General features: G+C 56.2%; 2 protein-coding genes across 2 annotated transcripts; both read right to left on the reverse strand.

The window, feature by feature from the left end:
* Positions 1-4,976: 4,976 nt before the first annotated feature.
* Positions 4,977-9,705, reverse strand: TRIM35 (tripartite motif containing 35; the record flags this gene model as incomplete). The annotated part of the gene is made up of 7 exons (XM_080616296.1): positions 4,977-5,542; positions 5,860-5,981; positions 6,424-6,446; positions 6,591-6,821; positions 7,226-7,321; positions 8,289-8,790; positions 9,623-9,705. The coding sequence occupies 7 exons, from the start codon at positions 9,703-9,705 to the stop codon at positions 4,977-4,979; spliced, it is 1,623 nt and encodes a 540-aa protein (XP_080472422.1).
* A 1,762-nt stretch (positions 9,706-11,467) lies between these two features.
* On the reverse strand, positions 11,468-25,119 carry DRC1 (dynein regulatory complex subunit 1; the record flags this gene model as incomplete). Its single annotated transcript, XM_080615959.1, is given in 18 exon segments — positions 11,468-11,485; positions 11,489-11,542; positions 11,663-11,765; positions 11,871-12,032; positions 12,408-12,571; positions 12,910-12,996; positions 13,717-13,806; positions 14,175-14,344; positions 14,724-14,953; positions 15,079-15,213; positions 15,534-15,673; positions 18,315-18,437; positions 19,021-19,107; positions 19,830-19,967; positions 20,562-20,745; positions 22,440-22,552; positions 23,574-23,667; positions 24,980-25,119. Coding segments are annotated over 18 exon segments (2,232 nt in total).
* Between the last annotated feature and the right edge of the window lie 218 nt (positions 25,120-25,337).

Below are 25,337 nucleotides of genomic sequence, written 5' to 3' on the forward strand. Positions count from 1 at the left end.
CCAGCATCCTGCCACCATCAATAATTCAGAGCAGCCTTGCTCTCCGGGAGGGCTCCTGCACCCGCATGTGGGATGAGGGTGCTCCTGACAGGGTGACGCCCCCCCTTCGTGGTCCTGGGGATAGTGGGGTACGGCTCCCCCCCGGGGGTGCTGGGTCAGAGGATGCTGAGCCTCATCCCTGTATCCCCACAGCACGGGCGTGGGCTGCCACGCGTGGCAGAGCTGGATGAAGCCCATGGAATGAGGGAGATAGAAGGGAATGCGAGGGGCTCTCCAGCAGCTCGAGCTCGGCTGTCGAGGCGGGGGACACACACCAGCCCCCTGGAGGAAGCGGTGCCTGCTCGGGTCGGGGTGGGTACACCCCAAAAGGGATGTACTGGGCGATGATGGAGGGATGGGGAAAAAGAGGGGTGTCGCGGGCAGAAAGCAACATCCAGGTACCCCCTGGAAAAATGCCCCCTCCTCAGCCCCTCCCAAAAGAACTTTTCTCCTTCCAAGTCTCTCACACACACACACACACACACACACAGACACCCCCCCTGGAGCAAAGGGGTCCCCCCATCGCACTCACCGCTCAGCCGGCGCTCGGGCTGCTCCTCCGCGCTCTCCGAGCTCCTTTAACGCGGGCGCGGGGGGTCTGCACAGAGCATCCCAGCCGGGGGGCCCGGAGCCCCCCATGACATCACCCCCCCGCCCCCATGACATCACCTCCCCGGCCCGCCATTGGCGCAGCCGCGCCGCCGCCGCTGATTGGCCCGCGGGCTCTACGAACCGGGTACCAGCCCGGTGACATCACACCCAGCTGCTATTTTCGGGATGGGCCTGGGAATAATAATGGAAAACGTATTAAAAAGAGGGAAGAAAAAAAGGATAAAAGGGAAAGGGGGTGTGTGGGGGAGATGGATTTAGACCCAAAAAAGGGGTTTTGGGGGAGTTTAGGGGGAGTGATGGGTTGAAAGGAGTGTGGTCATGATGGAATGCAAGGTTTGGTTCTCTGCTAGAGCAGGACAAAGCTGGAGAGTGGCAAAGTGACAAAGAAGGGGAGACAGAGGGTTTAATGGGCCCTAATGGCATCCCCCACCTCACACCCATAAGGTGTCATCTCCGTGGTGGGGAGAAACAGGGTGTCCCCTCCATCCTCCCAGGGCTGGGATTTGGTGTGACCCATTCCCAGCCCCAATGGCACGTGAGGACTCGTTATCCTCCTCCTCCAAACTGGGTAAGGGGAGCTTGGAGGGGCCGAGTCCCAAATCCTGGAGCTATTTTGGTGTGATGCTGCTGCGGATGCTGAGGTGAAAGGGGGTCCCCAGAGAGGCCCAGAAGAGGTCAGACACCACTTTAGGGCTGTGCACTTCCCTTAAACTGACTCTCCTTTCCCCAGATCTGCCTCACCCTGACCTATTTGTCACTGACAGCGGCGCCTGAAGGCGATCACAGGCCCGGCACCCCTGGGGAACCGTGTGGGTATATTTAGGCACTGGTCTCCCCTGTTATGCAATGAGCATGAGGGCAATATGGGGAGGTGTTTCCCCGTGGAAAACGAATGTAGGATGGTTTTGCAAAGCCCATGGCTGCAGGACATGAGGAAGGACAGGGTGACCCAGCTGGAAATGGGGTTGAGATCACACATGCGACACTGCAGCTCGGCTGTGAGTTATCCATAACATCCTGCATAAACTCAGTGCCAATGACGTGTTGCTTCTCTCCAACAGGCTCCTCTCCGCATGGGTGATAAGCAAGCTCTGCGCCCCAGCTCAACAGAACTCAGGTGCCCATGCAGATGTGGGTGCCATGGATGGGATGCCTGTGGGACATGCGAGGAGTTGAAGCCCTGAGACAGACGGGACAAGGGGAAGAAAGAGTCAAGAGGCAGCGGCCCACTGGGGGACAAACAACCATTGTGGGGACCCACGTGGCTGCAGGATGGTCCCTGATGTGGCTGGCACCAGGGATCGTGGCTCTCTCAGCCCCTGGAGATGCTCTGGGCGGTCTCATCTGGAGCTGTCTTCTTGTCCCCTGGCTCCACAAGACCAGCAATGTTGGGGGATGGAGCTTGGCTTCAGTCCCTGGAGACCCTGTGTGAGGCTGTGGCTCTGGGGACACTTGGTGGGTACCACCTCTGAGGGCTGTCACCCTCTGCCCTGCCAACTCTCCCAGCTGCCCCGGTGTGTGCTGGTGCCAGTGAAGCAAGGCACAGAAAAAGGAGACCAAGGAGATTTGGGTCTGCCGAGGGTGGGCTGCCATGGACCACCTCTTTTGCATTCAAGCCTTCGCTGGGTTTGGGACCATCTCCAGGATAGGATGTGGCAGGGGGAGAGGCTGGCCACGGAGTCAGGCTGGTTTTGGGGAGGAAAGAGCCCCGGCAGCAAGAGGAGGCCACAGGAGGAGCATGAGGAAAAGGGTTTGCTTATTCCTACGGCTGCAGCCTGCTGGCTCGGGGAAACTTGCTCAGCATCCCAGTGCCAGCATGGGCGGAGGGGATAGGAGAGATAGGGGAAAACCCATGTGCAGGCTGCGCTCCATCTGGGTGGCCATGCAGGAAGGTCTGTGTGTGCGGGGATGATGCCCCTCTGCCCAGAGAGGGAATCCTAGGAGGACCCTGAGGATGAGGCAAGTGTATTTGGTGTTTTACTGTCCTACAGCCATACTCGGGGGGTTGCAGGGCTGGAGGAGGGCTTTGCACCCCCTCCCTCTATTCCTCTCCCTGGACATCTCCAACCTTCACCCCTCCAACGATCAGTATTCACAGATCCTTCAGCGAGAAGATCTGTAGGTTTGGACTCCCCTTATCCCAGAGTATTCATGGTCCTGGGAAGATGTGGAGCATCCCGGTCGCCACAGGCTCAGCCCCATCCGCCTCTCCCAGCGCTCAGCATCCAGCGCAGGATATGTCCCCAGGATCCCTCATCCAGGGCTGGGCCATCCCGGGAATCCTCCTTTTGGGGAATCCCCCCCCATTTTTGCTCCCCACCCCTCCGGGATGCACCAGCCCTAGCGCAGGGTACCAGCGGTGAGGGAGGGAGGGCGGGCGGGGGGAAGGGAGGGAAAGGTGCTGTTCTCCTCGGATTGGTCAGAAATTACATCATCGCGGGGCTGTGAGCCAATGGGAGAGCTGCCTGCCTCTCCGAAATATCATCCGGTCCTAAAAACGCTGGGAGGGGAGATCAGTACAGCCGGATGGGGGGGTCTATATAGCAACCCCAGCCCTCCCCTGCTTAGATTCACTCCTTCTTCCCCACCCGGATACCAGGGAGCCCCAGGCACAGCCATGAACCCATCCCGCTTGCAGGGGAAGGATGGACGGGGACGGGATGGATGGGAATGCGGACAGGGATGGGGATCCTGGGCAGTCAGAGGGCTCCACCCTCAGCAAGAGCAGCCAAAAATGAGGCTAAACCAATAAACACCATTATAATCATAATAAATGAAATCGGGTGTGCCAGCAAGTGCTCAGTCCCGGGGAGGCATCACCCATTTATCTGCCTCTGTGGGACGAAATCAAGCCCAGGGGAAGATGCAGGTACCATTTATTACACTAAAACCTGCAGAGTCTTCAGGATCCCACCGGTTCATTCATTCCTATCTGTTCCTGCAAACCAATTTTTCACCAAATGATTTGGAAAAAAAAAATCAAAATGCTTCCGTTCCGCTGCCCAAAGCGATGCCTCGTTTCACCTTTTATTGCTGTTTGCACCCCGGGCACCTGCTCTGGCACTTGCAGCCACAGGAGGGAAATGTTCCCTTCCGGCCTGACAAAAGAGCAAACGCCTCCTCCTGCTCCAGCCCCATCAGCCCAGAGAGCTCCATTGGCTTTTGTTGTTCCCAAATAACACCTTGCTTGTGCCTAAGCTGGCTGTGGGATGCCCGAACTTCCAGACACTGCCAGTTTGTAAGGGTGTGATAAGCAGCATAAGGGTATGGCGCAGGGCGGGAGATGGGATACCTGTGCTCATTTTCCTCTTTTCCCGGTATCCAGGGATGCTCAGTTGGAAACAGATAACATGAGCTGAGGTAAGCAAGGCGGAGGAGTTCCTGGGTGGCCCCCGCACTGCACGCCTCCAACTCTCCCTGTTGTTTTTCCACCCCCAGCTCTTGTTCCTAAGGAGCATCCTATGCAAATGGTGAGAAACCATGGAAACCACCCGTTAATATCAGCATCCTGCCAGTGAGGTCCTGGCTGGGCTGGCACCAGCCAGTGAGGGCAGCTCGGCTCCCCAGACATCCCCTCTTTCCCCAGGACATCACCCTCAAACCCCAAGGGTTCACCAGACTGGAGGAAAAAGCTTTTTGGGAACTATTAATGTCAGGCCATACCCAGCAAGGGGTTGTAGAGGCTGGTTTTTGTCTCTCCCCATCCCAATTCTGAGCCTCCTCCACCTCCAAACCCCAACTGCACATCGGCACCCGGCTCTGGGAGATGAGGATTTATGGAAAAGTCCTTCAAGGGGTGTAAAGTGATGGGGATAAGGGTTGGAGGGGATGGGTTGTTGTTCTCAAGGATGCCCCCACTGGTAGTTTTCCTTGCAGAGGGGAAACACAAGCTTCTGTCTGAGTCCAACCAAGCTGTGTGGGATTCCTCCCTCCCCACAGTGCTGGGGAAAGGGCCACCATCTCCAGCTTTACCCACAGCAGGGAGACATGGACCCCCGCATGCTGCAGTGCTTGTATGAGGTTCAGGAGCCCCCAGATAGTTTAATTTCCCATTTACAGCCCCCTGGCAGGGAGATACCTCTTCCCCAAAGCCTTCCCAGCTTTGATCCAGGAGGGATGCAGGAAAGGAACGGAAGTGATTTGAACACCGAGAGATGGAAAAAGAAGAGCAAAATGTTTATTAATGAGAAAAAAATAAAGAAGAGACAGTACACCCATACATTCTTTTTGTCCTGTTCTGGGTTTTTTTTCCTGAGGAAAGCTAAAAGAGCACCAGGAGAACCTCAAACACAGGTAGAGGCAGCAGTGGCAGGAGATGGTGGCCACTAGACTGGCACATCCTCATGGACTTGGACCTGGAGGGGACAGATGCGGAGCGAACTGGGCATCGCACCCACCTGTCTACCCCCAATGTAGAAGTAGGGGAAGACGGTACCACCAAACTTCTCATGGAAGGTGTAGATGTGGGTCTTGTGGTCGGCGTCGTAGAAGGACAGCTCCCCTTCGTCACAGTCCAGCTCCACGCGAATCCGTCTCACGCTGCCCATGGCCGTCTCCGACCGTGCCATATTGGATGCTCGGCACAGCTCGCTGTCCTTCCCGGACAGGCGGTAGATGTACCAGAAGCCGGAGCGAGCATCATGGTGGAAGGTCCAGTGGCTGCCACTGCGCAGCCGGGCCACCCCCACCCTCCAGTTCTTGATGGTGCCCAGGTCCACCTCCCATGTGTGGAAGCCGGTGGAGAAGCCACGGGAGCCCAGGATGCAGGGGGCTGAGGTGAAGCGCTCGGGGTTCTCCACCAGCAGCTTGTAGCCCCCATTGGTGACACTGGTGAGGTCCTCGGACACCGACAGCCAGCCCGCCGCAGAGTTGGGGTTGAAGCTAAAGGGGACTGTGGTGGGGATGTGTGTTAGGAGCCTGTCTTGCTGCAGTGATGAGCTTACGAGGGGACTACAACCCTGAAGGCACCCACCCATCCACCCTCCCTCCCTTCCTTTCCTAACCCAGCTCACCATGGAGAAATGCACCTTCCAGGGCTTCCCTTTTGGGGTGCAAGTGCCCCAGAGCACCCTTTATGCTCTCCAACCCCCCAGCTATGGCCATAGCTGCTCCATGCTCCTCTTCAGCACCCACCACCCCTTGGGCTGCCTCATACAAAGGCTGCTTTAGCCCTGGGATGATCCCCTTGGAGTGGAACCAGCACCTTACCGACGGTGATGATGTCCAGCATCTTCTTCCACACATTGTACTGCAGTGAGCCCAGGTACTTGGGAACATCGAGAAGCAACCCTGACTGCACAGGCTCCGGCTCCTCAGCTGTGCAGGCAATCCTAGGACAGGGGCAGAGGATGGAGATGGGGCAGGGACGAAGCAACTGACCAGGTCTCCTGGCATCCGCATTTTAGCCAGAGCTTCCCCACCAGCACCCCACATCTCTCAAACCTTGCTCTCACCCCATAAGGGTCCCAGCACCAAATCCCCCCAACATCACGGTTCTAATGCTTCCTCCAACACTTGTAATGTTGCTTTGTTTCTGCATATATGCCCCCCATCCTGCCCAGAGGCACCCAGGGGTGCTGCCTGGCCCTGGGGACCCCTGAGCTGGAGCACTCATACCTGAGGGGTACAAAAAAGGAACTCGCCTGGGGCAGAGACCTTGCTGTGCAGCCAGGCAGCAGACCCCATTCATCCCCAAGGAGGGGATATGGGGGCTCAACCACCCCGAGCACCCTGTGTCACCAGGCAGGGGACACAGCAGGGACCAGGACTTACCTGCGCTTGCGATTCTTGTGGGTCTGAAAGAGAAGGAGATGCCAAGCATCAGACCCTGGCTTGTAAGGGCTCACAGGGGCTTGCAAACATCCAAAGGATCACCCAGTGCCCTGCTCACACCCCGGCAGAGATGCCAAGCATGGGGCAGCACCCTGGCAGGACTTTACCATGAGGAAGGTGTAGTCATCCTTCTTGAGGTCCACCTGCAGCTGGCGGGCTTCGTTGAGCAGGGCCCGGCTCTCATCTGCCAACTGCTTCATCTTGCCCTCGAGGGTGCTGTGCTTGTGCTGTGCCTCCTCCTGCAGCTGGGCCAGCAGCGCCTGCTCCTCGCTCCGCAGGAACTTGTGCAGCTTCTCAAACTCCTTCCTGATCTGCTCCTCCAGCCGCACCACTTCCACCTGCCCCGCGCGGGGATGTCAGCCCCTCCCTTCGGAGCACCCCGCTCCCCTGGGCTCACAACAGCCTCCCCATAAGCACTTCTCTGGAGCCCTCCGACCATCTCCAGCACTCAGGGACCCGCTGGGCTCCAACCAGGACCACGCTGCCCTCCCCAGATCCCAATCCCTGCTCCCACAGCAGGCACAGCCCCATCACCCTGCCCCTCAAGTCCCCATCTGAGTCTTTGCTCCCTCATCATCACCCTCCTCACCAAGGGATGGAGCATCCCAGGGTAGGTGCCGCTTCCCACACAGGAGTCACCTGCACTCCTGCCCAGGGTATGTGCATGCATTTACACATGTATGCATGTGTTTGCACATGTGTGTCTGGATCCACTGCCTCTCTGCTCGTAGGGACCACGCACCTGGTTGTGTTTGGAGATGGACTCATAGGAGCGATGCACAGCCCCGAAATCCTTCGCCTTATCCCGCAGGGAAGTCTCCATGTTCTTCAGCTTGGCCTGTGGGAAGGAGATGCCTTCAGGACCTTCACAAGCCTACACCCAGGGTTTCCAGTGCAGAGAGATAAGAGTCTCAAGCCCAGTAGGATGTGGTTAAACAGGATCCTTGCTCCATCCACACTTTCCCCTCCTGCGGCTGAGGTCAGCCCCGCATAGGGCCATGCAAACATGCTGCTGCTGCGAGGCAGAGAAGCTTTGCTCCCTGACAAATCCTCCCCGCTGTTTTAAGCCCTTTTACTGATGTACCATCAAGTCCCTGCCTGCCTTGGTGCTGCAGGCAGCCCGCCAAGCCTTGCAAAGCAGCAGCCCCACATCTGCCCCACCACTTTTGAAATCTGGCTCGTCCCTGTGGGCTGAGTCAGGGCAGCAGTGGCTGCTTTCCCAGCCAGGAAACACGGTGGATCCTGGCATGATGCCCGGCTGCTGGCCAGAGCCCATCTCCTCCTCTTCCTCCTCCTCCTCCCCATGCAGCCATGACCCATCCTGCCCCACAGGGCTTGGGGCTGCCTCCCCATCCCACATCCCTCCCTGGCTGGGGGAGTTGTGCAACCCCCATCCCAAACACGCTCCTAACCCCGAGGCGCTGCTGCAATAACCAGCTGCTGCAACAACCAGCGTGGCCGGATCCAGCCCAGCCCAGCGGAGGAAATGCAGGGATCTGGCTGCTCTCCAAACCCCTAGAGCATCGCCCTCCTCCCCTTTCCCGTGGGGCAAAGCACCATCGGGGTGGCACTGGGTAATTACTGTGCAGGGAGCGCATTGAGGGCACTCCTGTGGGACCCACTCTTGCAGTGTGGCAGCTTTGTCTCTCATCCCAGCACACTGGTGGGTACAATCACACTTTGGCATGAGTCAAAGCCATGCGCTGGCAAGTTGGTGCCATGGGGTGTGCGGGCTGGACCCCTCCAGATACTGGGGTGCCTCCGCCCGCCATCCATCCCCCCTCTATGCCTAGCGCATTCCTCACCCTGAAATCCGCCGCCACCTCCTGCACCGGCCGCATCTTGTGCCCTTCGTGCTGCTTGGAGCTCCGGCAGACAAAGCACACCAGCTCCTTATCCTCCAGGCAGAAGAGTTTGGCCTCCTCGTGATGCAGGGGACAGAGGGTGGCCGCCCGGCCCTGCCGCTGCCCTTCATCCTTGAGGATCATCTCCACCAGGTTGTTGAGCGTGTGGTTGACGCGCAGGTCATCGAAGGAGGAGGGCTCCTTGCAGACGGGGCAGATGTGGCGCTGGTGCTCCCAGGAACGGCTCACGCAGCCCTTGCAGAAGTTGTGGCCGCAGCAAAGTGTCACGGCTTCCCGGAAAGGGTCGTAGCAGATGGGGCACAGCAGCTCCTCCTTGAAAGTGGCCGTGGAAGACGAAGGCAACACCTCTGGGCTGCTGCCACCGTCACTGGCTCCTTTCTCCATGGCGCTGGGGAGAGAGGGGATAGAGAGAGGTTGGAGCGGCGCTTTCCGGGATTCCCGGTTGGAAAAACATCCCCGTTCCTGATGCAATCGGTTTCCTGCCGGTGACTCACCCGCTCCCGCCCCGGGCAGCGCTCGCCTGACTGACACCGCCCAGGGCGCCCTCCACAACGCGCTCCGACAGCGCGGGGAAGCGGCCGAACCCTGCACGGGGCGGCCCCGGGGCCCGGACCCACAGCTCGGGGTTCGCCCCCATCCCGGGGCAGCCCCGGTGCGCAGACCCAGATCCCTGTACCCGGTACTTGCGCCCGGACCCAGGCCGGCAGCCCCGAGGCAACCCCGGCGCCCCAGCTCAGCGCTGCTGCAGTGCCCAGACCGGGACTCTCGCAGCCGGCGCCCAACCTCGGTGCTGCTCCGGTGCCCTGACAGCCACTTCCACCTCTGGCGCCGCTTCGGACCCGCACCCCCAGGGCTTTCCCTCGGGGTCCGGACCCGGACCCAGACCCCCTGCGCTGCTCCGGTGCCCTGACCGGGACCCCCAAGCCCGGGACAGCCGCGGTGCCTAGATCCGGGGTCCCATCTCCGGTGTTCTACCCCTGGGCCCGGATCCCCAAACCCAGGGCAGCCCCGGTGCCCAGACCCGGATCCCTGTGCCCGGTACTTTTCCCCGGGACCCGGAGCCAGGCCGCCAGCCCCGGACCCCCAACCTCGGTACTGCTCCGGGGCCCTCACCGGGACCGCGACTACCACCTCCAGGGCTGCCCCAGAGCCCAGACCGCAGCCCACGAGGCAGCCTCCGTGCCCGGACCCCGGCGCTCCCCTGTGCACGGCGAGTGCTCAGCGCCATGCTCCCGCGTCCCAAGGAGAATGGGGGGGTTAGGGGGGATTCCTACCTTGCTGAGGGCGAATAGCAACGCCTGCAGCGGCCCCTCCACCGCGACAGGCGACGAGGGGCTCGGGCGGACATCTGCAGCATCCCGGTGCCGGGGCTCGTTTAGCGCTGGCAGCGGCGGTGGTGGGGCGGAGCAGGGCGGAGCAGGGGCCGGGCCTCAAGCGGCGGGGCGGGTGCTGAAGGGGGATCTTCACCGGTTCATCACACTCCTCCCGGGACAAGGACGGTCGGGGGGGGGAGATTAGGGTTCTCCTGACCCCCCTCCCCGGGTGGGACTGGGGTCGCTGACACCGACTTGCTTATCTCCCTCTGTAGCTACAAGAGCTGGAGGCTGCTGTGTCCCTTGTCGGGAATGAGGTTCCCAAACACCAAATCCTAGAATCACAGACTGGTTTGGGTTGGAAGGGACCTTGAAGCTCATCCAGTTCCAATCCCCTGCCACGGGCAGGGACACCTTCCACTAGACCAGGTTGCTCCAAGCCCTGTCCAACCTGGCCTTGAACACTGCCAGGGATGGGGCAGCCACAGCTTCTCTGGCCAACCTGTGCCAGAGCCTCACCACCCTCATAGGGAACAACTTCTTTCTAAAAGCTCATCTCAATCTCCCCTCTGTCAGGTTAAAGCCATTCCCCCTTGTCCTGTCCCTACAGCCCTTGTCAAAAGCCCCTCTCCAGATTTCTTGTTCCCCCTTTAGGCACTGGAAGCTGCTCTAAGGTCTTCCTGGAGCCTTCCCTTCTCCAGGCTGAACAAGCCCAGCTCTCTCAGCCTGTCTCCATAGCAGAGGTGCTTCAGCCCTCAGAGGATCTTCATGGCCTCCTCTGGGCTCGCTCCAACAGCTCCATGTCCCTCTTTCCCATGCTGGGAACCCAGAGCTGGATGCAGGACTGCAGGTGGAACATCCCCTGATTCCAGGAGCTGGTGTCTTGGCAGTCTTGGGAGACCAGCAGAGCAAGATGTGCTGGGTGGTGTCTGCTGCTCCCCTGTCCCAGGCAGCATGCCCATCCCTGCCTCCGCTGCCCCAAAACCCTTTTCCTGCCCTCCACCCTCACACTCTTGGCATTTTTATTTGAATTCCTGCCCCATGGATCCTGCTGTACCCCAGGAGTGCAGACAGCAAGCCATCCCACAGGATCACCAGCCCTTGCAGCTGGCTGGATCCCTGATGGGGACCAGGAGAAAGGTGAAAACAATTCAAGGACAGCAAAAAGAAGTCAATACGGTGTTATTCTGCTCTGGTATGAGAAACTGCATGTGCTGTGTTAGCACTCAGCAGGGGAGTCAAGGCTAAAGATAAAGCCTGTACTAGGAATGAAATAGAACTGGTGTGAACCAGGGGGGTGGCCTGGAGTCACAGATGCAACTTGGCCACACCAAAATGCAGAATTTGGGTACAGATGCAGCAGCCCTGGGACCACTGAGGGAAAAATAATTGGGAGTGGGTTGTTTGGGGGTATTCTGGGGGGAAAAGAGGTGTTTGGGCAGTAAAAGTAGGGAATAAGGTGTAAGAACAGGTAAAGGAAGGTGAGCTCTGCCAAAGCCAGGACACAGCATTGGGATGCTGACCCTCGGGAGGTGGAGGGTTCTGGCTTGGGCTCCATGGAGAGAAGGGAGGACACAGACCACATGGCTTTGTAGCATAAGTGATATGGGAAAAGCTTTCCCACGGTGCCATGAGTCCCCTGGATTGGGGTCACGCTTGGCTGTGGCTCCCCAGCATCTTTGGAGGCAAGCAGGGCGCTCAGGATACACACACACTCATGTCTGGTTTGGGAAGGGTTTATTAGCCCTGGCCCCAGACACAGCTTCAGCTCTTGGCAGAGAAAAGCTGTGGCCTGGCCCTGGGTACTCACTGTGCTTCCCCAGGTCAGGACAGGTTCAGGTCCATCCACTGTGTGGGAGGGCAGATCAGTTTGCTGTTCAACTGTAGGGACAATGCCCCTGAGCCTGACAGCGATGGGTTCTGGGCAATGGCCCCATGTCTGGGAGCATTGTGTGGGGCACACAGCATGGGGTGGATGAAGGAGCAGGATACTGCACTCACCCCGGAGCTGATGTACTCCTCTAGCAACCGGCGCAGCTCTGAGTTCTGCTGCTGAAGGATGGTTGCTTCGGTGAGCAGGATGGCTCTCCGCTTGAGGACCTCACTGAACAAGGAGCGCAGAGGGCTGGTGGTGGTGCCAGCCCCACTGTGGTTTCCCCAGCCATACCACCAGCCTGCCCTGTCCCCAGCAGCATTGCCAGGCACTCACTAATAGTCCTCCAGTGCTGCTGCCAGCGCATCCCACAGCTTCAACGTCGTCTCGGGGATAACATGTGCCACAGCTTCCCAGTATTCCCCATCCTTGGAGCTGTCCCGTACCTGTAGCACCTCCTTGTCCTTGTCCTTTTCCTTCTCCTCCCCCTCCCTCTGCCTGGGGGACAGAGAACAAAGCTCTGGGGCTCAGCTCCTCACTGAAGAGGAATAGCCCCTCAGCTGCCCTGAGCACCACTGCCATCATCACATGGATGAGCACAACCCCACAGCCAGTACCTGCCTGCTCCAGGACTTTGCTTCCCTCCCCTTGCTGCTACTCATCTCCTGCCTGGTTATTCCCAGCCATCCCTCACACAGGCACTGCTTGTACCCCTGCCCTGGTGGGACCATCCTCACCCCTCTGTAATCTTGCAGGACAGGCAGGGGGAAGCTCTCACTGCAGCCAAGGCAATGCAGTCCACCCAGAGCCCCTGCTGTGCCTCAGCCTGGCTCCCTCCTAGTGACAACAGCCCCACTCTGCCCATAGTCCTACCTCAACTTGTCAAAGTCCCGCAAAAATGCTTTCAGGATCTTTAGGACATCATCAGCGTGGATGTGCCCAGATGGGAGCAAGCTGTGAGGGGATTTGTCCCTCTGGGTGCCGGATCCATCATCCTCTCTGCTCTCAGCTGGCTCTCCACCTGGGCTGCTCTGGCTCTGGAGGGAAGGCCAGCAAGCTGGGCACAGTGTCTTGATCATCTCCTCCTTCCCAAGAGCCACCCTCTCCCTGGAAGCTCCAGCTGCCCATAGCCTTGTGCCTCAGCAAATTTAGGGAGCTGATGCAAAAATTCATGTGCAAGAGGCTCTATTCGACCACAACAGAAGATTACATCCCCTCAACCCTGGCGCGTTCAACTCCCTTGTCCCATCATAGGGAAATATTTCAGGGTAAACACGCTGTCCCCCCCCTCTGCCCTCCCTGGGTGTTCAGATGTTCTGCTCCTCCTTCCCTGGACCCCTGGGCTCTTCCCCACTGCTGTCCCTGGTGGTCCCACCTGGCTGGCACCCACCTCCTGGGATTTGTACTTCAGGAAAAAGTTCAGCAGCTGGTACAGGTCATCCTCACTGTTGATTCCGATGGCCTGGGGAGGAAGAGGAACCAGGTCAGCCTCCCGCTGAGACATCATGGGAGGGGGAGTGGAACAAAGAGCATCTCCCAGGAGCAGATGGTACCCCTCTGGTGATGCCACTCAAGGCAGGAGCAAGTGGTAAGAAGGGGATAGTGTGGGACAGCTGGGGCTGTCTGTGGATGGGAGAGTCTGAGGATGGGGATGGGACTGTAGTGACAGGACAAGGGGTAACGGGTTAAAACTTAAACAGGGGAAGTTTAGATTGGATATAAGGAAGAAATTCTTTACTGTAAGGGTGGTGAGGCACTGGAATGGGTTGCCCAGGGAGGTTGTGAATGCTCCATCCCTGGTGGTGTTCAAGGCCAGGTTGGACAGAGCCTTGGGTGGCATGGTTTAGTGGGAGGTGTCCCTGCCCATGGCAGGGGGATTGGAACTAGATGATCTTAAGATCCTTTCCAACCCTAATTATTCTATGATTCTATGATTCTATGACAGGTTGGAGGGGCCCTGGAGATGTTGTCCAATTCGTCAGCAGGACGGCCTTGAGTTGAGAAGCATCCAGCCACAGTGCTTCACACCCTCTCACAGTGCTCCTCTCCCCTTGCTGCCCCAGAATACCCCCAGCAGCCCAGCCAGACCTCACTGGAGGGGCTGAGACTCCTAGACCCCATGGACATGAGGCAGAGAGCTTTCCCTTCCCTGCAGCCCCTGATGGGCTAAGCCACAGCTCACCGCAAAGATGTAGTCGAGCTTTATGAGGATGCGTTTGTGCCTCTCCAGTGCTTTCAGGGGCTTCAGCAGCTTGTTCTCAATGAGGAAATCCTAGGGAGACAGGCAAGAGAAGAGGGTGCAGAGAAACAGTGAGTGTCTCTGCCCCTGCCCAGAGGCCAGCCAATGCCATGCTATAGCCATGCCATCTCTGTGCTGGCAAGCTGAGCTGGGAGGGTGGGCAACAGCCAGGCAGTGTGAAGCTGGGCAGGGCCAGGGGGCTCTGGAACAGCCACTGGAGACCCTCTCTCAGCCCCTGGGGCAGCTCTCTGACAGCAGCATTGCTTGGTATAGCAAGGCAGTGCCATACAGAAGCCTTCACCCCAAGACATGGAGCTCAGAAGAGATCCACTACAAGCTGGAGCAAGCAGGGAACGACATGGCTGCTCCCTGACCAAGGCACATGCTACATCATCACGCACCAGCTCTTTGCTCATGAGCTCCAGCATCCTCTTTGCAGTCTTCTTGGAGATATTTTGCAGGGCTGTGACTCTGCCCTCAACCTTCACTGTGTCTTCTTTTCCCCCTTCACTGCTGCCCACTTCTTTCTCCTCTCTCCCTTCCTCTTCTTGTCCTTCCCCAGAGCTGCCCTCTGAAACATGGAGAAAGAAGGACAAGCAAACACCTTTATGTTTTGACTGTGCTCCCCAGTCACATCATTGCAGGAGTCATCAGGGAAATCACAATTATTCCCTGTGACTTGAAAAGTGCCCCAAAGAACCTGGGACACAATCTCTGGTCAGCTTGTCCAGAACTGGGAGCACTGGGCTAAAGTACAGCACAAAGATCCTCACACTGGCTTGGCATGAGCCAGCTCAGGGCTGGGCACAGCCTCTGCTTGGGCTCAAAATGTCACCCCTGTAAGATCCTACCTTGCAATGGCAACGACAGGAGTAACAGAAGGAGATGTCATGGAGGAAGGTGAGGCTCTCCCACTGCTACAAGGGTGACAAGGGCATTGTGCATCGTACCTGTCAGGACCTCTGCAGCCAGCTTGGTCGCCCTCCTCTTCACCTTATAATGCCCAAGGGGGCCAACGTTGTTCAGGAACCAGTAATGAGGCTCTTCCCAGGGCAGCCCCAGCTGCTGGATGTGTATGATGCGATCTGCATCGAGGGCTTTCCGCATCAGCTCTTTGGCTTCTGCCTCATTCATAAGCCAGACCTCCGTGAACTTCTCAGCATCGGCAACAGCAAACAGCCTGTGCAGAAGGGAGATGGCCCATGGAAGCAGGCTCCATGCCCCAAAATGACGAGTCAGCTCCCCCTGCACCTCACTTAGGTGCTCTGAGGCTTTGTCATGGGTGGATGCCCACGCACACCCCACCTCATCCTCCTCTGTACGTCCTTGCACCGCACTCTGATGCGCTCGCAGTCGGCTGCCATGCTCTGTTTCTCCTCTCTGAACTGCTTCTCTTGTTTGGCCAGTTTTATTTTCAGGTTATTGAGCAAGCTGTGGAGCCTGGGGAGGGACAGCAAAGCTGGGCACCCCCAAGGAGGCACTTTTGGGCATACCCAGCTTGTATGAAAGCTTTGGAACTTCAGGCTGTTTATCTACTAGCATTAACTCAGTGACAAGGCCTGAGTGACCCTGATGCAGCTGGCCATGGCCAGCCTATTCCAAGTGCTCTGGGGATGACCCTGCCCTGGGCTAACCTCTGCCCAGGGATGGGTTGGGACAGAACTCGTTGGCCTGTGCTAGGTGATGGACTCCCCAAAAATTGGCATATGGGAGGTGACAGCTGGTAAGGCAGAGCCCATCTTCCAGGGATGTTTTTTTACCGGTTGAGCTTCCTCTTCTGTTTGGCTCTGATGATGGTGTTCTCCTCATCCCGCTTCCTAAGCGCTTGAAGGTTGAACTCCAGCTTCTCCTGGTTCAGGAGATACACAGCTTTCATCTGCTGGAGCTGCCTCTCCAGGTTCTGACATTCCAGAAAACATGAGAAAAAGTTGTGCCATAAGCAAAGGCCACACTAAAGCCTGGATCCTACTGATCCTGCATCTCCAAACCCCATCTTCCCACACACATTTTCCCAGCTGACGTGGCATCCCCCATGTGTGAGGGGTGGAGATGCTGGCTGTCCGTCAGTACGGGCTACAGGGCCATGTCTAGGGAACGGAGGACATGTTTTATCCAACTTTGCCTCAGTGGAGCACTAATTCTGGCCTCTCTCTTCAATGTAGACGCTGATTTGCACATCAGTTTTAAGGATTGCATGTCTCTCAATTAACCAAGAGGCTCAGAAGTTATTTGGCAAGCTGGAGGAAAGGACACACAGGACTGCCTGTGCTCCAGGTCTTAATGAAACCAGAATAAAACAAGCAAAGCATCTGTGACGGCAGCATCACACTGCATAGCCTGGACACAGGACAGAGGCAGTGAGTTCTGCTCCCTTTGCTCCACAGATGCAATGGAGGAGACATCTGCAATGGAGGAGACAACTCTTTCAGCTTCCCAGCACCTCATTTGCTTGACAGCTGATGGAAAGGAAGAGCCACTTTGTGGGCTGATTGCCCCAGTCTCCTGGGGCTGCTGCTCTGGGCTGGGAGATATCACATCCTGCCAATGAACTGCTCTCTGCTAGCTCGACAGGTCACTCTGAAATGAGCTCAGGTGCACAGTGGCATCACAGGCAGGATGACTGCATGGATGGGTGAGAGCTGGTGTGGCTTAATTCATCAGTGTGTTTTCCAGGTGCAAAAGGAGGCAAGAGTCTGATACTGAAAAAATCTCATAATACAGTGCTTTACTGAGGAGCCTATAAGGACTTCTTCCATGTTCGGAAGTGATTGGTATGAAGCTCCTGCATGCCCCTAAATTATAGCATCAGCTACAGGCTTGGTTGTGCACAGCAGTCTGCACAGCAGAGATACCCAGCAGGGTCTCTCTAGGCCCAGGGAGATCTCTGAGGGCAGATAAAAGAGTCCTAGATGCTAGAAGCAGGGAAGACACTGGTACCCGACTTAGCTGGCTTGGAGCTCTCCTGGGTAGCTCTACTTACAACAGAGAGTGTACAAACAGCCTGAGAAGACATCCAGAAGCCATTCCATCTGGTTAGGATCAATGCTTGACTGAGGAAAAGATGGAGGTAAATCCCAGCAGGGCCAAGGGACCTCCTCCTTATAGCAGATGGAGGAAAGCCATGGCCCAATCCCCATATTTAAAATGCTGATTCCGATCTAGTGAAACTGATGAGTATTCAATAACCCTCAAACCACAGACTTCATTGTTAGGTATTGGCTAAACTCCTGCTTCAGCGATACCTCAGGATAATGATACCACAGGTTAGTCAGGAAAATAGGCACTTCCAACTTCTCTTTTCTTCTGAAGGGAACCGGGAGTGCACGTAGCTCCTCCCTCTGCCCCAAAGAGAGAAAACTTCACCAAATCAGTCCTAGCAGATATTGACTTCAGCTGTTCCTAAAACCATGTATCACAGAGCAGCAAACCAAGGGCACAGTCACTCTTGCTAACCAAGTCCTTGCCACTTTCCTAGCTTGAAATTTCAACCCAAACTCTGAATGCCAATTTAAATCTTTCCTACCAAAACTCAACCCCATGACTTTTTCCTGCATTTTTCCTGCAGTTCCATGACTTTCCAGAGATATCTGTAGATATCTCCCCCCAGAACTCTCTTTCCCAGCCTAAGCAGCCCCAGCCTTTCAACTTTTTCTTAGGGGTCATTTGTCTGCTTGGTCTGTTCTAGACAATCTTGCCTGTTCCCAAGCATGTTGTCAAACCTGGACAAGGACACATAGATATAAATTCCCTCCCCTACCACAACTCCAACCCTCCCACAACCACAGCTAAAAGTGCCTTTTCCAACAGCTCCCCATCGCCATCTGTGAACCTTGATCTCCAGCACGCTGCTAGTTACACGCTCTGTCACTTCCAGGTTATCAATATGAAGAAACCACAGTCAGAACTGTCCCCCCAGGACATGCCCTTTCAGGCTGACAGGGACCTTGAAACAGTAATATTTCACCTGCAGTTGTGCAAAACCTTCCAGACATCAACCCTTGCCTGTATTTCCCTAGGCTTCCTAGGAGGACTGTGCTCTTCCATAGCATGCCCTCCTACCTGAGTAAGGGCAAACTCATTACAGTTCTCACACCATGTGGGCTTCAAGGGCATTAGAGAAATCATTGGTCTACGGCTACATGTCAGAGAAAAAAGCTCAAGCCTCCTAGGCCAAGACCCTGAGAAAGGAGGAAATTGGGCTGATCTGAAATGACATGGTGTCAGGACAGTCACACAATTTGATCTTCCTCTCAATCATGATGTCAGAGGTAGCAAACCCTTTGACTTTCTCAGATGTCTTATACGCCTAGCTCAGGTGCTACAGACCTCTGAGAACCAAGGGCAGAGGGATGCCGTGGTACAGGATCCATGGAGGGAACAGCAGCTCAGTCACTCTGTTGACACATGCCTGGACTGTGCACACTGAAGAGCTGAGGTGACCAGATACCAGCTGCGGCTTTCATACCAGAGCCAGCTACACACAGAAAAGCCCAGGGAGATCTGATCCACTGCCACATGGCACACACCAGCCTCTTCTGTACCTCTACATCATTCTCCAGCTGCATCTTCATGTTGTTATACTCCTCTTCATCCTGAACCCGCAGCTGACTCAGCTGTTTCTCAAACTCTTCCACCTTCCTCATGCGGGCACTGAGGTATTCCATCTATGGGCAAAAGGAGAATGCTGTTTATCAACAGTGACAGCTTTCTTCTGTGATCACAGTTCCTTTGGGTAGCCCAAAGCAAGGTCGTGCATGGATAATTCCCCTGCAGAGAAGGCTGAAAAACTGTGTCTTTGCTCCCCACACTGCTGAGGGACAGGCTGCTTTCATACAGGGAGCAGCTATGGGGAACTGACGCTGTTCAGCCTGGAGAAAATGAGGCTCAGGGAAGGCCTTACCGCTCTCTACAACTGCCCAACAGAAGGTTGTAGTGAGGTGGGGTCAGTCTCTTCTCCCAGGTAACAAGCAATAGGACAAGAGGAAATGGCCTCAAGCTGCACCAGGGGAGATTTAGATTGGATATTAGGAAAAAATTCTTCCCTGAAAGGGCTGTCAAGCAGTGGAACAGGCTCTCCAGGGCAGTGGTGGAGTCACCATCCCTGGAGGAAGATGTATGGATGTAGCACTCAAGAACATGGTTTAGTGGTGCTCTTGGCAGTGCTGGGTTAACATTTGGGCTTAAGGATCTTAAAAGTGTTTTCCAACTTAAACTATTGAGTGATTCTAAATCCCACATGGACCTTACCTCCTGTGCATTGTGGGCCTGGATGGCTTCCTCCCACTTCTTCCTGTTGCTGTCCAGCAGCTCTCTCCGTTCCTCCTCAAAAGCTTTCTGTGAAGAAGACAGAGCCCTTCACCATCATGTTGGCACCACTTGTTGCCAACTTACACTAATCCAGGCCAGCAGCTTCCAGGAGAGGATTTGCTGCAGATTGCTGCTGCTGTCTGATGAACAAACACTGGCCTGATCTCTCCATATCAGGAGTCCTTCCTCTGCAAACCCAAGGGGACAGCTGCTATCAGCAGCTGGGAGGGATGCTCTGGGTGGTGGGTAGCAATGTCAGCTCACTGGAAATCACTGCTTGGTAATTAGCAGTGGAGCTGGATCAGGCAGCCACTTGATTCCACCTTACAAGACATTGAATGGAGAAGGATGTCCTCACTCAGCAACAAGTGCAGGTTTGATCCGCGAGATGGGACTTTGTGCTCTGCAGAAGGTAAGGCTAAAGAACCACAACGGTACTTTATGGCTTTTACAGACATGAATAACCAGCCATCAAGCAGTAACAGTTTTCACACATGACTGAGTTGCTCTGCACTGAACCACAGTCATTCACAGCATGGTATAAACCAGCCTCTCAGCACTCAGCACCATTCAGTGGTCTTGTTTGGCTGGATTTCAGCCTCATTCACCAAGACATCAGCCATGCTGCTCTGGACAGTAGTTAACCCAGTCAGTGCAATGAGCCTGAGCTCTTTTTGACATAGGTATGCAGAAACAAGTGGCTGCAGGTTTTCTTTTTGGGCTCTTCCTCCACCATATGAACTGGCTACCTCAATCTGTAGGAAGTTATGACGGTAAGTTTTCAGCATGGTCCTGATCTGTTCCTCCATTCTCTCCAAAAGCAGGTGGATATCATCTGACTGCTTCTTAATGGCCTGCACATATTGCTCATCTTTGTTTTTCAGCTCCTGGAGGAGGAGAGCAGAAGCTGAAATCAGACAGAAGGGTTTGATCAGGAATCCTCAGGGTCTAACTGAAAGGGTAGGACCCAGATGTGTTCTAGCAGGTAGGGTAGGACTCTGTCTTTTCCAAACAAGAGGTGATGACAGCAAAGAGCTAGAGATGGGAGGAGAGACAGATCATCACTGCCAAAGGTCCAGGTGAGATGGGAGGTGACAGGCCTTGCAGACACACCACTCCTTCTCTGGGGGCAAGAGAACCTGATGTGGGAATGCCTTCTTCCCTCCACAAAACCACTCCCCCTTTCTGCTCATGTGCCTTTTATTTTTATTGTGTAATTTGGGCCCCGCCAGCTTGTCGTACTGCTGCCAGTGTCCTATGTGTCTGTCCCTGTACACTGCGCATTGCTAGAGCACCCATGGCAGGACACTGGCACTGCAACTCCTGGCACAGTTTCAACCCAAAGCAACTGACACCGCACCGCCCCCAGCCACCTGCTGGTGGATTGAAGATCCAGACACTGGGATGCTTTAGAATAGTATCCTCCAGAGGCTGAACCCTCCCCAGCCTTGCCAGCTGTTCCTGCCCCGTCCCCATGCTACCTGCTGCAGTTCACCGATGAGCTTGTTCTTCTGCTCCAGAAGCAGCACACACAGCTGCTGCTGTTGGTTCAGCAGCTGCCACAGATCCTGTGGGATCGTCATGTCCTTGGCCAAGGCCCACTTGGAGGTGATCTCCGCAAACTTCTGTGTGCTAGACTTGGCTTCATTCTCCAGTTTCTGCATCCTGTATGTAATAAGGAGCACACGGCAAATGGGGAGCTGGAGCAGGGCAGCAAGTGCTTAAGACACAGTTTGGTGGCCCAGCCTGCAGGAGCACTTTTTCCTGCATAACCCAGTTTGAATTCAAAGTGGCCTCAAGACACCAGTGGAACAGCAGCTTTCCTGCAAGTGCTTGTTAGAGGTGGGATCCTGCAGGCCCTTCTCTTCAGACAGGCATTTCGCCACCTCTGCCCTTACCCAGGGGAGAAAAGGCTGAGGAGCTCAGCTCAAGCAGCAGTCACCTTTGTAAGAAGCCCTAGTGCTTCTGCCAAGCAAGCTGTCTCTGGGCAACAGGAGATGGACAAGCAGTGCCAAACAGCCTCCCAGCTACGTCTAGACTTGGTAGTCAAACTGGGCAGAGACCATACCCCAGCTAAAGCCAAATGGTGCTTAGCAGCCAGCATCTATACTACAAAACTCAGTGGTTTAGTGTGAGGTGTCCCTGCCCATGGCAGGGGGGTTGGAACTAGATGATCTTAAGGTCCTTTCCAACCCTAACTATTCTATGATTCTATGATTCCTCTTCCAGAGACACCATTCAGCGTGCTCCAGGAATGGCCCTTGGCTCAGGATGAACAGCTGCCACCACCTTTGCCACCCCCAAACTTGCTCTACGGGCAGTTCCTGGACACGGCACCTCCTTCCTTAATGAGATTCCCACAGGGAAGCGCACTGAGCAAGGGACATGCATCCTGCTCAGACAGCCTTCCACAAACTGTTCCTACAGTGCCCTCCAAAGGCAGAGGGAGCGAGGACTCAGGGTTTCCGAGCTGATCGAATCCTGGGGACGGGGCTGAAAGAGCCCATCCTTCGGAGTCTGCCCAGCTCCTCTGGTGAAGCAGGACAGGTTTGCCCAGGAAAGCACACGGAGATGATCAGAGAATAATAGAGGCTGGAAGGGCTTCAGGAAATCACCAGCCCCCAGTCACAGCAGGATTAACTTCAGCATCAGAGCAGGTTGTGCAGGGCCTTGTCCAGGCATGTACTGAGTATCTGCAAGGAGGAAGATCTCTACAGTATCAGGGGGCCCTGACCCAGCATCTGACCACTCTCACTGCAAAGACCTTCATATCCAATTCATCAAATGAGCACATCCTCACATTCTTCCCCCTCCTCACACATGTCCTGATGTGGCTGTCCCAGCACATTCCCTTGCTATGGCTAATAACTACCTCCACCTCCATGACTGAAGGGCAGCCCCTGGAAAAAGGCCACCTCTTAGCACGTTCTCCACCGTGGTGTCACCTCCAGGCTCAGGAGACCTGTTTAGCAAGGAACACTCAAGGGCAAATGTGCATGTGCTTCTGGAGCAAGGAGGACCACAAATACAGATGGTAAAGGCTCCTGGGGTGAAAAGTTGAGAACCAGCTGTGTTTCTGCAACTCTGGAGCTGAAGATGTGATGGGTTTGTAGGACACCAGTAACCAGGCATCCATAGTACTGTAGTGCCAGCTGGGGAAGCCACCAGCCTAGACCCTCAGAGCTCTGCAAAGATCCCGCTGTGGCAGGTAGGACCTGGAGGCTCTTTGCCTCAGTTTTCCTTATAAACATAAACTCAGCGTAGCCCTGATTGCCGAGCGCTCCTGGATGACCAAGAAAGCTGCACCACATCTGCACTGCTCCTTCCCAACAGCGCAGACCCATCGTGCAGTCTCTTACCTCTGCAGCTTCAGCTCTGCATTCTCTGCCCTCCTCTGCGTCTCCCTCAAGTCAGCAGCCACCTGGATATTTGTCACCATCTGCGTGCCCTCAAATTGCAGCTTAGCCAGCCTCTGTGAAGGAGGTGGTACACATCTCACACACGGGGACCTGAGCTCTGGAGGAAAGGATCCTGGGGGAACTCTTGCTATGCCCACCCAGGGTCTGGCTCCTGTCCCCACGCTGAGGTGCCTGTGTGGACCCATAGTCCCTGTCTTCTCATGCTATGGCAGTATTGATGAGCACAGCAAGGACCTGCTGGAGCCAGTCCAGAGGAGGCCATAGAGATGCTCTGAGAGCTGGAGCACCTCTGCTATGGAGACAGGCTGAGAGAGCTTGGCTTGTTCAGCCTGGAGAAAAGAAGGCTCTGGGGAGAACTTAGAGCAGCTTCCAGTGCCTAAAGCGGCTGACAAGAAAGCCAGAGAAGGGCTTTAGACAAGGGCCTGTAGGGACAGGACAAGAGGGAATGGCTTTAACCTGACAGAGGGGAGATTGAGATGAGATCTGAGGCAGAAGTTGCTCCCTATGAGGGTGGTGAGGCCCTGGCACAGGTTGCCCAGAGAAGCTGTGGCTGCCCCATCCCTGGCAGTGTTCAAGGCCAGGTTGGACTGGGCTTGGAGAACCTGGTCTAGTGGAAGGTGTCCCTGCCCGTGGCAGTGAGTTGGAACTGGGTGAGCTTTAAGGTCCCTTCCAACCTAAAGCATTCTCTGATTCTGTGACTACAATGCACCCATGGGTCCTCCCTTTCCTGCAAAGCCTTCCAAGCCATCAGCACAGAGGAATGTGCTCAGAACACCTGCTTGTTTTGCTTCTCTTGCATATGTACATGGGTCAGGGGTGTTGGGCTGGGGTTTGGATGCATGGTGTCAGTCCCAGATTGTACCAGTATATGGACTGTTTGTCACACGGAAATTGTATCCCCAGGATCCAGCCCAAGAATCAGCCTTGACCCAGTCCTAAGGAGTTTCTTTCCCTGCTTCTTCTCACATAAATGCTGCTGCGTAACTCTGAGCACCACACAAAGCTAAAAGTAGGGCAAAGCCAAATTTCTAGAGGTCAGGGCCCCAAGAAGACCTTCCTGCCCTACTGCCTCACCTGCCGGCCGTCCTCAATCTGCTGGTGGCTCTTTCTCTGCTCTTCCTTCTTCTCCTCTACTGCCTTCAGCTCCACCTCTTCTCCAAGGGCCTCTCTGGGCAGAAAAGGGAAAAAGACAGGCAGGACATTTTGAACCAGAACCATCTTCCTAATGCTCAGACTTGGCCTTGGACCTGGGATCCCAGCCCAGACAGCACGGTTCAGTGCAGGTTTAGTCCCAGGCCAGGATGTCCCCATAGCTGCAGAAAGGAGACACGAAAGGGTGGGACAGCCCCCAGAGGGAAAACAAAGTCTGTGCTTCCCTATCTGAAGCCGGGAGAGGAGCCCATGGCTGGCTACTGCACAGGGCTGGAGGGTCCCACTTGCCCCTGTTTGCTTCCCAGAGGGAGGAGAGCAGGGAGCAGAGACTGCCTGGGGAGTGTTGAGGTGGGAGGAGTGGCCCTTGCTCGGCCATGAAGACAGCCAGCTTCTGTCTGGTGCCATTTCAGCATTGGCACCGATCCCATGCTAGATCCTTGGGCTCAATTTAACCTTTAAGGCAGGCTCTGGGACTGGGAAGGGGAAAATAAGCCTGTTGGAGTGGGGGTGGATGTCAGTGACCTAGGTCTGTTTTGACCCCATGGGTTGGTAACAGGGTCTGCAGGCACATTGCTATAGTTCACTCTTAGGCTGGGGAGGGGGTGGTGGGTTCAGTCCTGCTTTGGGGAAAGGTTTGCCTCATTGTGTGCCTCATTGCTGGTGCATCCCAGATTGGGAATCATGGGTTGTGGATGCCATGGGTCTGGTGCTGATTTGTCTGCAGGGGCAGAGTGTCCATGGCAGGACCATATCTTGGGGAAGGGTTATTGCTGCCCTAGAGCTGGGCTGGGGACACAGCAGGGATATCCACAAATTTGAGCCGAGCTGGGATTGGAGGCATGGCCTCTGACCTCCTGCCACTTGGCAAGGCATGCAGGATGCCTCTGACTGGTCCAGGGTTCAGGGTGGTCCCTGATCCAAGTCCAGTTTGGGGAGAGATCCTGTGTCCCAAGAGAGCTGGTAAGGCCACGTCAGGTCCCTGCCCTGCCAGTTCGTGCCCCAGTGTTGGTGTGGGCAGGGGATGTTCTGAGCCCTGGGGATGGTCTCTGAGCCGGTGCTGGCCCTCAGTGGGTTTGGGTGCCTGGGACTCCCGCCAGTTTGGGTGAGGGATGGGGAACTGGCACTAGTTTGGAGCCGGGGGCATCAAGCCCAGTGCCAGCTAGGGGAAGACGAGATCACTTGTGACCAGACATGGGTCTGGGGGGAAGGTGCGGGACGTGGTGCCGGTTTAGGGCACGGGGGCGCCTGGACCCGGCTCTGATTTAGGGCGAGACAGCGGGGGGTGCAGCCGCCACAACCGCGGCGGTGCGATCGGGCCCGTTTCTCACCGGCGCTTGGTATCGAGGCGGGCAGCGATGCGCTCCTCGGGACCAGGGCCGGGGATAGAGTCGGGGTCGGTGCCGCCAGGGTCCTGTCCCGGGTCCCGCCATCCCGGAGCCGCAGCCTCCGCACCCGCTCCGCGCTTCATCCCGCACAGGCAGCCCGTAGCACCGGGGACCGCCCACCAGCGAACCGCCGTCGCCAGGCAACGCCCGCCCCGCGCATGCGCACAGGTCCCGCCCCGCCCAGCGGCCGTTGCCGCGCATGTGCGCTGCGGTCGTGGTGATGAGGTACCGGGGGTGGCATGGGGGAAGGTGATGGGTCTTGGAGCAGGTAATGGGTGTTAGGGGGCAGAAAATGGATCTC

Source organism: Psittacula echo, assembly GCF_963264785.1.
Source record: "Psittacula echo genome assembly, chromosome: 4".
Classification (NCBI taxonomy): Eukaryota; Metazoa; Chordata; class Aves; order Psittaciformes; family Psittacidae; genus Psittacula; species Psittacula echo.